This window comes from Suillus plorans (assembly GCF_016647745.1).
Source record: "Suillus plorans strain S12 chromosome Unknown HD556scaffold_137, whole genome shotgun sequence".
NCBI lineage: Eukaryota > Fungi > Basidiomycota > Agaricomycetes > Boletales > Suillaceae > Suillus > Suillus plorans.
In genome coordinates, this window is record NW_024537521.1 from 41,231 (window position 1) to 55,062 (window position 13,832).

At 47.4% G+C, this 13,832-nt stretch overlaps 3 protein-coding genes across 3 annotated transcripts; 1 reads left to right on the forward strand and 2 right to left on the reverse strand.

Annotated features, from left to right (window-relative positions):
• Nucleotides 1–323: 323 nt before the first annotated feature.
• HD556DRAFT_1451624 (uncharacterized protein) lies at nt 324–8,420 on the reverse strand (the record flags this gene model as incomplete). The annotated part of the gene is made up of 22 exons (XM_041307984.1): nt 324–743; nt 788–1,044; nt 1,097–1,240; nt 1,289–1,322; nt 1,371–2,152; nt 2,203–2,345; nt 2,395–2,792; nt 2,848–4,265; nt 4,316–4,518; nt 4,571–4,706; nt 4,756–4,867; nt 4,923–5,081; nt 5,137–6,350; nt 6,397–6,950; nt 7,001–7,103; nt 7,134–7,302; nt 7,352–7,436; nt 7,488–7,593; nt 7,649–7,838; nt 7,891–8,137; nt 8,192–8,325; nt 8,385–8,420. The coding sequence occupies 22 exons, from the start codon at nt 8,418–8,420 to the stop codon at nt 324–326; spliced, it is 7,044 nt and encodes a 2,347-aa protein (XP_041152074.1).
• Nucleotides 8,421–9,107: 687 nt separating this feature from the next.
• HD556DRAFT_1251130 (uncharacterized protein) lies at nt 9,108–10,397 on the reverse strand (the record flags this gene model as incomplete). The annotated part of the gene is made up of 5 exons (XM_041298985.1): nt 9,108–9,486; nt 9,552–9,980; nt 10,035–10,091; nt 10,146–10,243; nt 10,299–10,397. The coding sequence occupies 5 exons, from the start codon at nt 10,395–10,397 to the stop codon at nt 9,108–9,110; spliced, it is 1,062 nt and encodes a 353-aa protein (XP_041152075.1).
• Nucleotides 10,398–11,224: 827 nt separating this feature from the next.
• Nucleotides 11,225–13,540, forward strand: HD556DRAFT_1427394 (uncharacterized protein). Its single transcript, XM_041304654.1, has 6 exons — nt 11,225–11,404; nt 11,465–12,418; nt 12,472–12,610; nt 12,661–13,012; nt 13,060–13,203; nt 13,262–13,540. The coding sequence occupies exons 2-6, from the start codon at nt 11,636–11,638 to the stop codon at nt 13,389–13,391; spliced, it is 1,548 nt and encodes a 515-aa protein (XP_041152076.1). The 5' UTR covers nt 11,225–11,404; nt 11,465–11,635; the 3' UTR covers nt 13,392–13,540.
• Nucleotides 13,541–13,832: the final 292 nt, after the last annotated feature.

Genomic DNA, 13,832 nt, shown 5'->3' on the forward strand with positions numbered 1-13,832 from the left:
CCGCGCTACAGGGCCTCGGAGGACACCTACAGTATAGTCGCAGCGAGGAGGCCCTCCTTCCTCGCAGTCCATTTCTGTCCGACTTAGATGAGTCCCTCGGGGCCGGAAGACGCTGCTTGTCCTCGCCCGAAATCTCAGTATTTTCCTTAAACACTCGTCAAACACATTGTTCCTCGTTGGCTCACGATACAACGACCATCTCTTCACTCGATCACGCCTGAATGAACCTCAAAAGAGGGAATCGGGGATTTTACTGATGTGTAGCGATTGTGACTAAATAATGCAGTACGCATGCTAAAGTACAGAAGTTTCGTTATTTCGATTCAGACAGGAATAAAACCAATGCTGTGCCAGTATCCCATCCATTCAGCTACATCCCGAGTTCCCAATGGGCTTGAGACCATTGATCGCAGTGTCGCAGATTCTTGTAATGCTTTGGCGCACGAGAGCTCCGACTCTACAAAGTTCTCTTTATTCGTAGTGGTATACCTGAAGAAGTCAAGCAACCTCAACGCAGGATTGTTTTGCAGCTGTTTAGCCGTTTGAGATGATGCCTGCTTCTCCAAAGACGCAAACCACTGAGCATACGGGATCAGTGGAACATTCAGGATGCGAGCAGCTTCCTGCATCAGGATAGTCCACGAAACAGGACTTGGATGCATCAAGTGATACACGCCAGGGGGTGAATTGAACATCTCCACCATCGATTCCGCCGCCACGTTAACCGGAAGCCAATTTACGGTCTACACAGATCAGCGATAGTCGGATGGCGATCAAGAAAACTCACATTAGAGCGGTTGGGCAAGGCACCCACAAAGAGGCCTGATCCGATCATGGATGGAATCCATTCCGTCGTTTTCCAGTATCCGCTACGCCCTCCGGTTAGTTGCTCTAGGCGAATAATTACTGGCTTCAGTCGCGTAGCGTCAGCAGCGGCTGCCAAGATATGCTCCGCAACCCATTTACTTTCGATATATCCCGAGCCGACAGATATACTGGGGTCATGCACAAGAGTCTCCTTTACAGTGGTTGATGATGTGAGACCTGCCAAAATGTCAGTGATTCCGTGCTTTTCAAATCACCCGAAGTACTTTACCGCTCAATACACCGACTGTGCTTGTAAAAAGTAATTGAGGCGGAACTTGCCAGGGCGAGGAGATAGCGAAGTCCACCAATTTCCGCAGACCGTGAATAGCATGTTCAAATGCAGCAAGGGGGGCAGTGAAGTCCATTGGCCAAGCTACAAGCGTCTCAGCATAAATGTGAAATAATTTAGCGAATTGCTCACCAACGTGAATAATATGGGTCACACTTTGAGCCATCTAAACAAGATGAACCTCGTCGACTTACATAACAAGGCCAGTACTCACTTCATTGAATGTGTCAGTTGACAGCCCAAAGTAATCTTTGTCTAGAATGCCTTCCAGATACACAACTTTGTCTGTTTCCAGTCCGGTTGGATCGAGGGACAGTGCATGGAAAGATTGTTGGTGACGTTCCAACATAGTTGGTGTTCCGGACTTGGAACGGTTGAGAAGAAATATGCGACTGATACATGGTCCACGAAGTAAGCATGCCAGAAGGTGTGCGCCCACGACTCCTGTAGTACCGGTTATGAGAACAATACAGTCCCGTGCGAGATAGGAAGGCAACAGCGTCTTGGGGCTTTTGAATCCAGACGTGTACTTGGCAAGTAAGGACCTCATCTCAGATACCCGGTGAAGCTCAGATGCACTCCTTTGCTCCGCTTCAATGAGGGCAGGTAGCCGCTGATCCTCTAATCGCGCTTCTAGACTCCGAAGGGTCACGTTCGCAAGGAGCTGGGTTTGGCTGATAGAAAACAAGGGTTTCAAGGCAAAGGATAGCCTTGCAGCAGATAAGGAATCCAGACCATACACAGTTAACGGAACGTCAGGAGACAAATCTTCGTGCGCAATGTCCAGGGTGGCACACAATATGTCACCGATCGAAACACTGTCTTTCGAGGTTGAGGCTTCATCTTCCGCGATCGTCCGCTCGGACAATAAGTGATCGTACATGGGAGCGTTTCCCATGTTGACGCTGATCGTTTCCCAGTTGAAATCTGGAATATAGAACCAGAAGGGCCCATCGTCAAGCTTTTGAATACCTTCCTCGATGAATTGGAGGATCCCTGAGTGAATTTGATGTCAATTTACGCAATCTTATCAAGGGAAAACTCACTATGCGATGACATCCCCCAATCCGTTAGGTATTTAAACTTTGTCGCACCCGATGTAGCTACGAATGAATCTGTGATTATGGGAGTTACAATAGAGAATGCGTTGGGCATGGTGCGCAGTCTGCCATCCATCATAGTGTTTGCTCTGAGGAATGTGAGCAGTCAAAGAACACACGCAATTCAAAAAGACGTACGCTGCGTAATTAGTTTGACCTGCATTGCCAAATAGTGCTGAAACTGAGGAAAACGAAACGAAGAAATCCAGCTTGTTCATGTCAATTGTGTTGCATAGCACCTCGAAAGCTCCAATCTTGGGATCAAACGGCATATTGAAGTCCTTCACCGATAGCCCAGAAAAGAAACCATCTGCTAAAACCATGGAGAGCAACATGCATCCCCCGAGCGGACTCTGAAGTTCTCCCACCAACGCTTTCATGTCGGGCTCGCAGAGGGCATCAATCGCATCGATGCGTAAATTCAAGTCTGGTAGGCTCTTGAGGTATGCGATGATACGGTGAGATGCAATGTCTCCCCTGCGTTGAATTCCAGCGCACCCGGAACGCGAAGTCAGGACGATTTCCCGTGCACCATTCTAATGAGTCGACTTAGCGTGAACAAATAGATTCAGTGAAAAGAATAATTCTGACCTTGTACATCCACTGAGCAATCTGAAGCCCAAGGCTGCCGACACCTCCCACCAGTATATAAGCCTTCTTGTTGCTGAAGAGATGTTTCTTCACATGGATGGGATCACCAGGCTTGGCAGTGATGATCTCACTGAGACTGCACATGGGCATCTTAAGCTCGTTGCCAGCTATATCTGATCCAAGGCGAATAGCGTGGCCGATTAACCACGGGTCACAGGCAAGCAGCGATTGCAAGCCTTTCGTCGGATGCTTCCATGGGAATGTCTTCCCGTTGGCTGTCAAGAGGCGTGCTAAGAGGCGGAGTGTTGCCATGTCTCTGTATTCAGAGACAATTAAATTGAAATGGCCATTAGGGAGGCGGCCGATTTCGGAGTCCGTCGCATGTTGCGTTAGAGTAGTAACACGAAAGCCCCGGAGAAGGTAGAGTTGAACAATCTGGATGCCAGTCTGAGAATCTGCGTGTGTCACCAGAATCTCTCCACGAAACCTTCCAGGGTTCTCAAAATATGTAGGACCAACAGCAAGGACTGCTATAGCAAACACGAGAACAGCAGGTGCCGTCGATATATCAGCATTCCAAGCTACTGGAGCATCTACCATGCTATCCAGTGGCAATACAATGATATTTCCAACAGGGGAAGCGGAAATTCCCATAACGCCTTTGTGTGAGCTGCCCAATGAGCCAATAAAGGACCATATCTGATCGTCCGATCGGCTGATACGTTGTACATGCACGACAGCAGAATGACCATCCGAAGAGGGAGATGAGCAATGAACAAGATCCGACTTCTCAAGTCGCCACGGTTCGTCGAAGTTGAAAGGAGAGACCTTCTTCGGACCCTCGCAAGGTGTTATTCTTGGGACATGTACCAATCCGGATGCGTCCACCACAAGCTCGGTCTCCACCTGATGCATCTTTGATACAACTTCAACTGCCCGTCTTATGCTTTCATCGTCCCAACCTGAGTCGAACACTATCATGCGAATTTTCCATGAAAGATATTCCTTCCGTAAGGATCGTACGAACCCAACAGCCTCGTCTCCACCCGGACCAGCGAGTGCTGTAAAATAGATGGTACAGGGATTTGTGGCGTCCTGTGCAGATAATATCCGCTGAAGTTCCATCTCTTTTCCGTGTTCGTAAACTATAATGTTGAGTAAAGGCGACAATAACGTTCCAGCATCTGTGCCGATTAGGTTCACCGAACTAACCCTGGTTTGGACATCCGTTGGCAATTCATCCTGGGTCGGGTGACGACACGAAGAGAGGTTGAGTGCGATAGGCTCATACACTAAGTCGAAGCAATGCCTTGGCTCATATAGAGAGGATTCTCCGTGGAGGGCAACTTCGAATGATTGCATTGTACAAAGATGATTTCCGTCTTCGTCCAGGAGGGCGATATCGTATGTCAGAGATTCTGCTTTGGCGTGAGCTACTGACAGAATTCTCAATAATAAGCGAACTCACGAGGTGCCCACTGGCGAAAAACAACATGAGCATAGAGAGACTGCGGGAATGGTGACGAAACAAGTGCTTCATGGATTGTCAGATTTTGCAGGCGAGAAGGAAGATAATACAAGAGTTTGTCTGTGAGATAAGTGAACATTGGATGGACCATGACATGTATGGCCGAGTCGAAGATGACGGGGTGGATCTTGAACTTCTCCAGTCTATCATTTTCGTTGCATGAATATATCGTCAAAACAAAACGAACACTCATACCCTGGAAGGTCGCCAACATCACCACGGATCTGCACCAAAGCTTCGTCGTGGCCTCCATCAGTACCCCGGTAGCAGTCCAATATCCTTCCGTAATCTCGTCCATATTGAGCGAAGTGCTCAAGCGCATTATAAAAACCTGTGATAGTGGGGTCAGCGACAAAGCCCGACAGCGATTTGTGACGGACCTTCAACGCTAACTCGTTTGCAGCGTTCCTTTATCGCCTGAATGTCTACTGCTAGTAAGGCTGAACTTTGAGGTTCAAGAGATAGGTAGCCATCAGCATGCAAACGATCATACTAACCGTAGGTGAGTGAGTGATAAAACGAAAAACGATATACTTGTTTCACGTACTTTGGGCGGTGCACCAGATGATTGTAATGGATGAGCGGAGCGCACCGTCCAGTGAGGTCCTTCAGTGCTGACATCAACTGACACTGGTTGGTCTCCGGATAAAGACAGCATGAATAAGAAATTAACATCCCATAACTGTCTTGCACCAAACTCCAATGCCTGGAAAAGACAGGCTGGGTGTTATCACCCTCACATTTCGCGAGTAAATACTTACCATTTCAAGAAAACCTGCGGCGGGCATGATGGGCTCGCCTTGAATCACATGTTGAGTCAGATAAGGATGTGTCTGGGAGTTGATACGAAGCGGAGAGTAGTTTAACGGCCCGTTACGAGGCTGACAAATTCTTTTGATGAAGGGAGAAATTGGATACAAGAGGAGCTTCTTGCGGGAAAAAGGGTAAGCGGGTAGTTTGGTGACATCTGCTGCGGTGCATCCGTTGAGAATATTGAAATCGATACAGCAATGTCCAGCAACAGCCAGCTTGCCCAAAGCGTGAAGAAAAGATGCCACTTCGCCTTGATTGGCTTTGGGCCTGCACAGAGGACAAACAACAGTCGCTGTCCCGTCGCTGAGGGCGACCAGATAACTAGCGAGAACTGGGTGAGGTCCTATCTCTAAAAAGTTCGGAGAACCCAAATCGTGAATCATTCGGCGGATCGCTCCTGCAAATTGCACCGGGCCACGTGTGCCAGACCAATAATATTCTGCGCTGAATCGGTCATTCTTCAACATACCGCATTCAGTGGAATATGTTGGGATTCGAGGCGGCTGTGAAGGATAGCGATCAAATACATCCGTTACCAACCGCAGAAATTCATCGCGACAGGCGTCCATCATTCTGGAATGTACAGGAACAGCAGTGTTTAACCGCTTTGCGAGAAATCCTGCAGCCTTTGCGTATTGAACCGCGAGGTCGATATCAGCAGATGCGCCCGATAAAGTGACAGCGCCAGGAGCATTATAACAGCCAATATCCATATCAGCCTTCCCCTGTTCGGCGTGTATCTGAGATATAACTTTCTGGGCCTGTTCGGGGGAACATGAAACGGCAGCCATCGCGCCTTGAGAGCCTTCGACGATTGTCATAGCCCGTCCACGCGCGATTGCAAGCTCCACAGCCATAGCTTTGCAACCTGCTCCAGATGCGTATAACAAGGCGGTCTCTCCTGCAGAGGCGCCTACGATCGCAGTGGGCTTCATTCCCAGACTTACAAGAGCATCGAAAGTTGCGATTTGAAGCATGGTTAGAGCAGGGAGAGTTACTGAGATAGGCCACACATCGCCGAATGCTTCTACGGAATGAGCGTTTTGAGTGAAAAGACCAGTCCGTTCAATGAGCGAGAATCCAGTCGAAAGCTTGTGTATTTCGTCCATCTCAAGTATGCTCCTCTGGAAGACAGTGCAGGAGCTAAATAATTCTCTGCCCACTAACAAAATTTAGTATCAAATTGCGAAATGTTAAAGATGTCTCACTTTCAAAGTGCTGGGGACCTTGTCCCGAAAATACAAACACAAGTGGGGGTGGGGTGCGCGAAACGAGATCTGGCTCTGTAAAACGAGGGGGAGAATTTGATGAAGCGACCGCATAAGAACGCCAAGGCATAGACCTGCATCGACGTCCGAAGGTCACCGCTACAGAAGGTAATTTTTGACCATCTATGGCTCGTATAGATTCTCCTATTGCCGCTGTTGAACGCGGAGATAGGCCACCCGCCATCAAGAGGCAAGGAACTTGAATGGAATCCGACCGCCAGAATGGTATTACAGGATTGCTTGAAGGAGGACTTTCAATGACACAGTGACCATTGGCACCGCCAATTCCAGAGCTCGCTAATGAGACCAGCGAACGTCCAGTAGTGGATTGACAAGGTAACGAGGTCGGTGACGAGACTACACGAAGATGGAAGTCCTCCCAACGAATAGCCGGATTAGGGTTGCGGAGATTGACATTGGGAGGGATAGTTCCCGACTGAAACATGGAACAAACCTTACACAGTGATGCGAGGAACGCTGCGATCTCGAGGTGACTAGATAAAACGCAAATGAGCCTAAGTTGCTTATGAATCCGACAACATACCCTATGTTTCCTTTCACACTGCCTACAAGGAGCTCCGAGTTATCATTCTTCAGAAAGCTCTCTCCAACCCAATTCGCTTCCGTGGGATCGCCGATTGCAGTCCCTAGAGTTATACACAGTGAGCAAAACTAACGGCCTAGGTTCAGGAACTTGCCTGTGGCATGAAGCTCCACGAAATCGACTTCATGTGGCTGACGGCCAGCTTGTTTGAAGGCTCTCAACATCGCATCCCTTTGAGCATAGGCTACAGGAGAATTTGCAGGAGCCAGCGAGCCGGACGAATTGATACCAGTGCCTAAAACCTATGGAAAATAAGAACGATTGCATATATACGATTCGGGAATGGCGCACAGTAGCATAGATGTGGTCATGATCAAGGAGAGCCTTTTCGAGCGGTTTTAGAACTACAACAACGGCGCCCTCTCCTCGCGAGAACCTTGGAATGACTTTCAGTTTGTAAGTGATACAGATTCAAATGTCGCCTCACCCGTTGGCAGAGGCATCGAATGGTTTGCATTTACCATCTGGTGCAAGAATCCCACCTTGACTGTATGCCAGCCAATCCACAAACCTGGTCAAGTAAGGCGTTTCGACTTTCAATTCTCAAAAACACTGATTAAAAAAGAACTTGCCTATGATTCAACTGACAACCACCCACAAGTGCCGCTTCGCAATCTCCATTGCGTATGGCCTGAATAGCGAGATGGAAAGCAGAAAGACTGGAACTGCAAGCAGTATCGGTGGGGATGGATGGGCCACGTAGGTCCAGGTGGTATGACACACGGTTAGCAATCATCGAAGGGGAATACGCCAATGAACCGCGGGCTTCTATATCATCCTAAGATACCGTTAGGAGTGAGCGAGCGAAACACAATACGGGTATCACCAACCTCGCCAGAAATCATCCAAGCGTCATGGGCGACACTCGCCATATAAGTGCCGATATTTTTTCCTCGATAATCGATTCCAGAGTCCAACAAGGCCAGGAATGATAACTCGATGAGCTTTCTCGTTCCAATTGTCATAATCCTGGCGTCCTTGCTACTGATTCCGAATTCGATATGATCGAATAAATCTAAGTCTTTCAAGAATGCGCCATGTGTGGCAGCCACTTGGCCGATATTTACTCCGTTAAGACTAGGGAAACCGTCAGTGATAAAAGGGTGGTATTCGTATGTGAAACATTCTTACGCATCTATGTTGAATCTATCCCCCGGAATTTTCTCATAGGCTTGATGCTCGTTCATGAGGAAGTCGAAGAGCGATAGATAATCAAGGTTGTTTGATCCATGAGGACCACTCGGGAGCTCTGCAGAAATGCCAACCTGCAAGTTAGCGGATAGGTTATGTTAGCCAGCAGTAAATTGGTCGACCAAAGGCTTACCAGTGCGACTGGGTAGTGGTCTTGTGAAAAAACCATGATATTTCGTATGGAGATGGGCAATGAACACTAGTAGCATTAGCAAGGACAGAATCATCCTTTTGAACTTACACCAATCAGGTAAGTTCGCAGCAGCCAGAACAAGGCCAACACACTGCCGCATCACGAGTAGATCGTAACATTACCAACCGGTGTACCGAAGTGGGGGAGTAGAGATCGAATTGAAGCACTCACGAGTCACGATGTGGTAATAGGCCAACGTAACACTCATTCAAGTTGGCTTGCGCACCGCAGGTGATGCCGATTAGGCTATTGTTGTTCGAGCTGAGCGCTGCAGAGCGCTGATCACTGTTGAAACGTTGATTTCTTAATGATCATTGTCCGCTGCCAGTAAGTTTGATCAGAGTCAACACCGCATCACGAATAGACCATAACCTATCGGCAATAGTACACGTCGCCACCATCAAATTCCACCGGAAGGATCAAGCCGGTGGCAATGATGATTACATCACGAATTCCAGAATTATAATATCGGTATTCAAATATTTGATCAGTTTTAGATCCAATTTGTTGACCAAAGCCTCGTGTTCGAGTCACTCCAAAAAAGAATAATCGGTACACAGGACCTACTTGATTTCAAAACCTAACAGATGGATGTCGAACGACTAAACACATACTACATGGTATTGGAACAAAATATGTAGCGAGAACTTCGTCAACCTAGCTCTAAACCACTTTCGGCATGGAGGAATCATCATGATCCCCCTCGTATTCTGCGTTCAACTCTGCGTCCTGTGCGGCCTTGTCCGCGGTATTGGTATTCTTGGTGTAAGACTCACCATCTTGAGAATAGGCGCTGCGAACATGAAGGGGAAGAGAACGGCTTGCAGATGGTTTGTTAAGGAACGTGTTTGACAGATCTGTGGAAGGAAAACGGGTGGTGCCATCTGCAGAAATGCGTCCGAATTTGATGTCTCGAAACACGATGCACGCCATCGCGTTGATGAGAGCTACGGCTGGAATACTACACATGCCATGGTACACGGCTGGCACACTTGGATCCTTCAGAAGCACAAGCATGACGATGTTACTAGCAACAGCAATCCTAGTTGATGTGACGTGAAGAATGTATATTAATGAATAGCGACCTCGAGCAAAAGACGCACTTACAGGTAGTAATGTTGACCACCTTGCAGTAGGGCCTTGGAAAGTTGCGGGATGGACCCGCTGCCCATGAATGTTCGCAAGCGAACTTCAAATGAATCTCCAGCGGCACAATTCTTCACAATACGATACGAGATAGCCGCTACAACAGCACTATCATTGATAAGTCCCATTATCAGCGTGGACTCTATGTAGCCTGCAACCTGTGAGTTGATGCATTGCTGAGTTGGTCCAATGTGAACGCCTTCGATGCCGAATGGGACAGTGGCAGAGGCTATTACAACCGCAACCCACAAGAAGATAAACACTCCACGAACGATTTTGCTCCCGTACCATACCGCATATACCCTAAGAAGGAAGAGCATAGCTGTGGTAGACTGAGCTAGTGCCATGCAGATCCCCAAAGAAATTTGGAGAGCCTGGCAATTCGGGACACTGGCAACTAAAGGTGGGCGTCATCAAATTATGGATGTCCGCAACATCTGCAACAAAAGAAACTCACCTTGGAAGATGAAACTGGTCAGGATATAACTGAGAGTGAACACCCTTCAAGAAGGGTCTTAGCGATAATCCGTTTTGGCATCATAAAACATTTATTACCTCGACAGATAGTAAACCACGGTTGGCAAATTCACTTTAAGGCGGAAAAGTAACTTATAGTCGTTGCTTAGGTTGATGACAATGTCCCAGATATAAGCCTGGATTGTGTGTTCTGTCAACTATGTAAGCGTATGGGAGTAGCCTTGAACTCACCCCGAGAGTCACAGCATATATATACCTGGAGACTTCGAACTGGTTGGCAAGGGTGGGCGTCAGGTATGCCAATGGAGTGTTTGGATTAGGAAGAGACATGGCGGGCACAAAGCAAGTCGCGAACCACAACTACATAATAGGTGCTACCGTTATCAGTAAAATTTGTGCGCAGTGAGATACTGATGGGGTAGGTTGAGAAGTCGGGCTTCGGACCTTACAATTCCGTTGCGGTGATATGTACAGTCACCGGAAGCGCCCATAGTAATCCATTACCTCAAAAATCTCAGCCTACCAACTTTGGCGGTGGTGGCACAAGAGGCTGTTCTGTATCGACAGGTTCCCATGGTTCATGGTGTGCATTACTAGATGCTGCAGTAGCTCAAACAAGAGAAGATGCAATCAACAACGCTTAGAGTTTGAGGGTCCACATACCGACGTGTGTTAGGAAGAAGAAAAGATCCAGGGAAGGCAAGAAGAGTACGCCTCGTAAGAATTGTATACAATGATAAACAATAGCTGCACTGGAGGCGGTTGCTATCAAACTTTATGCAAGAGTTTCGCTTAGGCTGCCGCGATGCCATCAGCAAAAGTTCATGTTTTCCATGGCGTAAGTATTTAATGATGTTTGTGCTGCAGTGTCTGTTTCTCGTCTGGTCGAATGTAGAAAAGATAATATTACATAAGTGAAAATTCACCGTTCGTAGGGTTCTGACGTCATTGCGGCTTGAGGTGTTAGTCTAAAAGGGATTGCCTTAGCGGTGATACTAATACTAATAAAGGCCGCTTGTGATTTGGTGTTTCAGTCTCGTACAAATGTTCGGAGCTAGAGCTTCCAGGGTTCTACTATTAATAGCGGTGAGGCTTGATTAGACCAGTATGATTCCTCAGCTGAGCGCTGAGCGCTGAGCGCTGATCGGTGTATGTCACTCTATCCTTGCTATAGCAAAGTGGATAGATCCGATGGACTGGTAAAAAGAAATGAAAATACAAATAAATAAATAAAATATCGTTCCAGACTTAGTACATTAGTGCAATCAAAGATCTTATGGGGCCCTCAGCGCTAGCCACTCAGCACTGGCAAATCATATGAGATTCACTTCCGAAAGGTCAGATATTCAGGGAGAAACATTGCACTTTAAACAAGTTGAAATAACCATTGATGGCAGGTTCATTTGGACAATACAAAAGAATGATCAACATGCATATGGTCATGGTCAAATCTTTGGAAACCGATGCGTGAGAGGCTCTAGTTTCGATAATGATATCGATCTTAGAGAGCTTATTTGTGAACAGTATATAATTCTATACTTCAGTCACAGGCTTAGACAAAATCACCGATGGCTAATATCCTTACTCGTTACGATTTAGAACAGTTCAAATGGAAGCCCTTCAAAGGTGAAGGCGGTCGAAATGGATGTACTCGCCCTCTTGGAGGCGCTGAGCATGCCCAGGATCTTATGAACCGTCATATCAAGGGTGATCAAACATTGTTCTTCGGACTCACTCTGGACTTGCACGATCCTGTGAGCATAACCAAACTCGCTTCTTCTGCTCAAGAATGCTGGTGCTGGCTCCGCTTCCAAATTCCTATCATCGCGACATCCGTCAATGGATTCGATCCCGAGCTGCCCACGATAACTTATACAACTGCCAGTCCGCAAGAGATCAGCCAGTGGATGCATCGTACTCTCATTGTCCACCCACCCTCGCATATCGACCTTGACCAATTGCGGGTTGATGAGGGTCAAAAGAAGGTCCCTTCATCCGATGGAGACCAGACATGGATGCACCTTCTCCCTGGCGAAATTGCCAATGGGACGGTTTCCAAATTTGGTCTGCTGTTCCATACCCATCACACACCATTCGATGGCACAGGATTAAAGATCATCATGACTCGCTATCTGACGCAATTAGCGAGGGTGCTCTCTGACTCTTACAGTGCATCCGACTCTATTGAATGGGGAAATGAGCTGGAAAACCTCCCTCCCGCAGCTTACAACATACTAAACTCCAACGAACCTCTTCCTATTTCACCAAACTCGCTGGAGGAGCCTTCCTTTGATCACGAGTATTACAAGTCCCTTGGAAGTGTCCTTACTGGCTTCGGCGCGGCGGGAAAGGTGACAATCATTGTCTCTTTCGATTTTCATGTGGCTTATTCGTGAATATGAAGGATGCATACGGATTTAAAGCTCGTCCGAAAGATACAGACTGGCCGAAGACACGTCGCGCTGAGGTTCTCTTAACGAGGGAAGAATCAGGAGGAATTCAAACTGCCTCAAAGATAGTTGGGCTCACACTTACACACCTTGGTATGTAGCTGTCTCTCCTCCATCAGTGTGTCGTATTGAGAATCTGCTAGCCCACGCTGCGTTAGCGATGGTCGTCATAGCTGATAACCCACCCAATGCGGCATCTTCGTCACATCACTTGAACAACATGTCTCTGGCTAATTTCCGAGGGCGATTGGACTCACAATACTCGCTGCATCCAGGTTATATCCTTGGTGTTTTTATGGCCAGGATTCCGGTGTCAGCGTTCTTGTCTCCAGACGGAAGTGTCCTCCCTTTGGACAAGAACATGCTTCTAAAGGTGGCTGACTTAGCCAAGGAACAGTATCGAGCTCACATAGAATTACCGGCTGCGTTGAGTTGCATGCCGCGGGTCGGCGAAGTATTCGCCTCTGCCGTTGTGCCAGCTGCGAAAGCAAACATGTACGTGTAGAGCATGAATCACCTACATTTTTTTTAAATCATAGCAGGCTGCCGCCCAATCAGTGTTACTCATTTTCCAGTGACGGCAAAGGTGAAAACTATCTGAACTCCACTTTTGCGGACGACGCTGGGAACACGCTCCTTTCGGTGACCAAGTTCTTCACATCTGTCAACAGAGTTGATCCTGGCCCGTGAGTTTTATACGTCGCAGCAAAGTTTGTCTAATGCGATCACTAACCGGAGCCTTAGATTCTTTCGTCTCTCCTCTTGGGGGGGCGTGATCGAGCTTAGTGCTGATTATAACTCCAACATTGTGAAAACCGAGGACGTGGTGGATTACTTGAATCAGTGGAAGAGGTTCATGCTTCTGGCCATTTGAATAACACTCACTACTGAATGATACCCATATCTTGCCTCACTGTCATTATATCATTAGGGGCTGGACGAGCGAAATGTATTGCTTTTGTACATATTTAGTCAAAGCTCATGCGAAATCAACACGACTGCTGGTCACTAACACAAACAAACGAGGTTAGTTATGAGTCTATTGAAGTCGATGTTACATTCGGGGTATACCGTACTGAAAGGCACGTCAAGTGAGACACGGTCACTATCCAACGGTGACCTTCATGATTCATGAACAAGTACATCCACACGATGATTGGACATAACTGCACAGCCAGCATCACTTCTATCGTTCTGTTTGCTACAGAATCAAGAATCAGATATTGTATAGATGTGCATCAGTCTCCGCAGGAACTCTACTTGAGCTGTAATATCCGCCTTGAAGCCCTTATCCTGACTTCCAAACTATATGGAC

Bases quoted from the DNA above. Each gene is read 5' to 3' on its own strand.
- HD556DRAFT_1427394 (XM_041304654.1), top strand. From the start codon at position 11,636: ATGGCTAATATCCTTACTCGTTACGATTTAGAACAGTTCAAATGGAAG. The intron at 12,419-12,471 runs GTGACAATCATT...GTGAATATGAAG, and splicing joins GCTTCGGCGCGGCGGGAAAG to GATGCATACGGATTTAAAGC. The intron at 13,013-13,059 runs GTACGTGTAGAG...AAATCATAGCAG, and splicing joins CCAGCTGCGAAAGCAAACAT to GCTGCCGCCCAATCAGTGTT.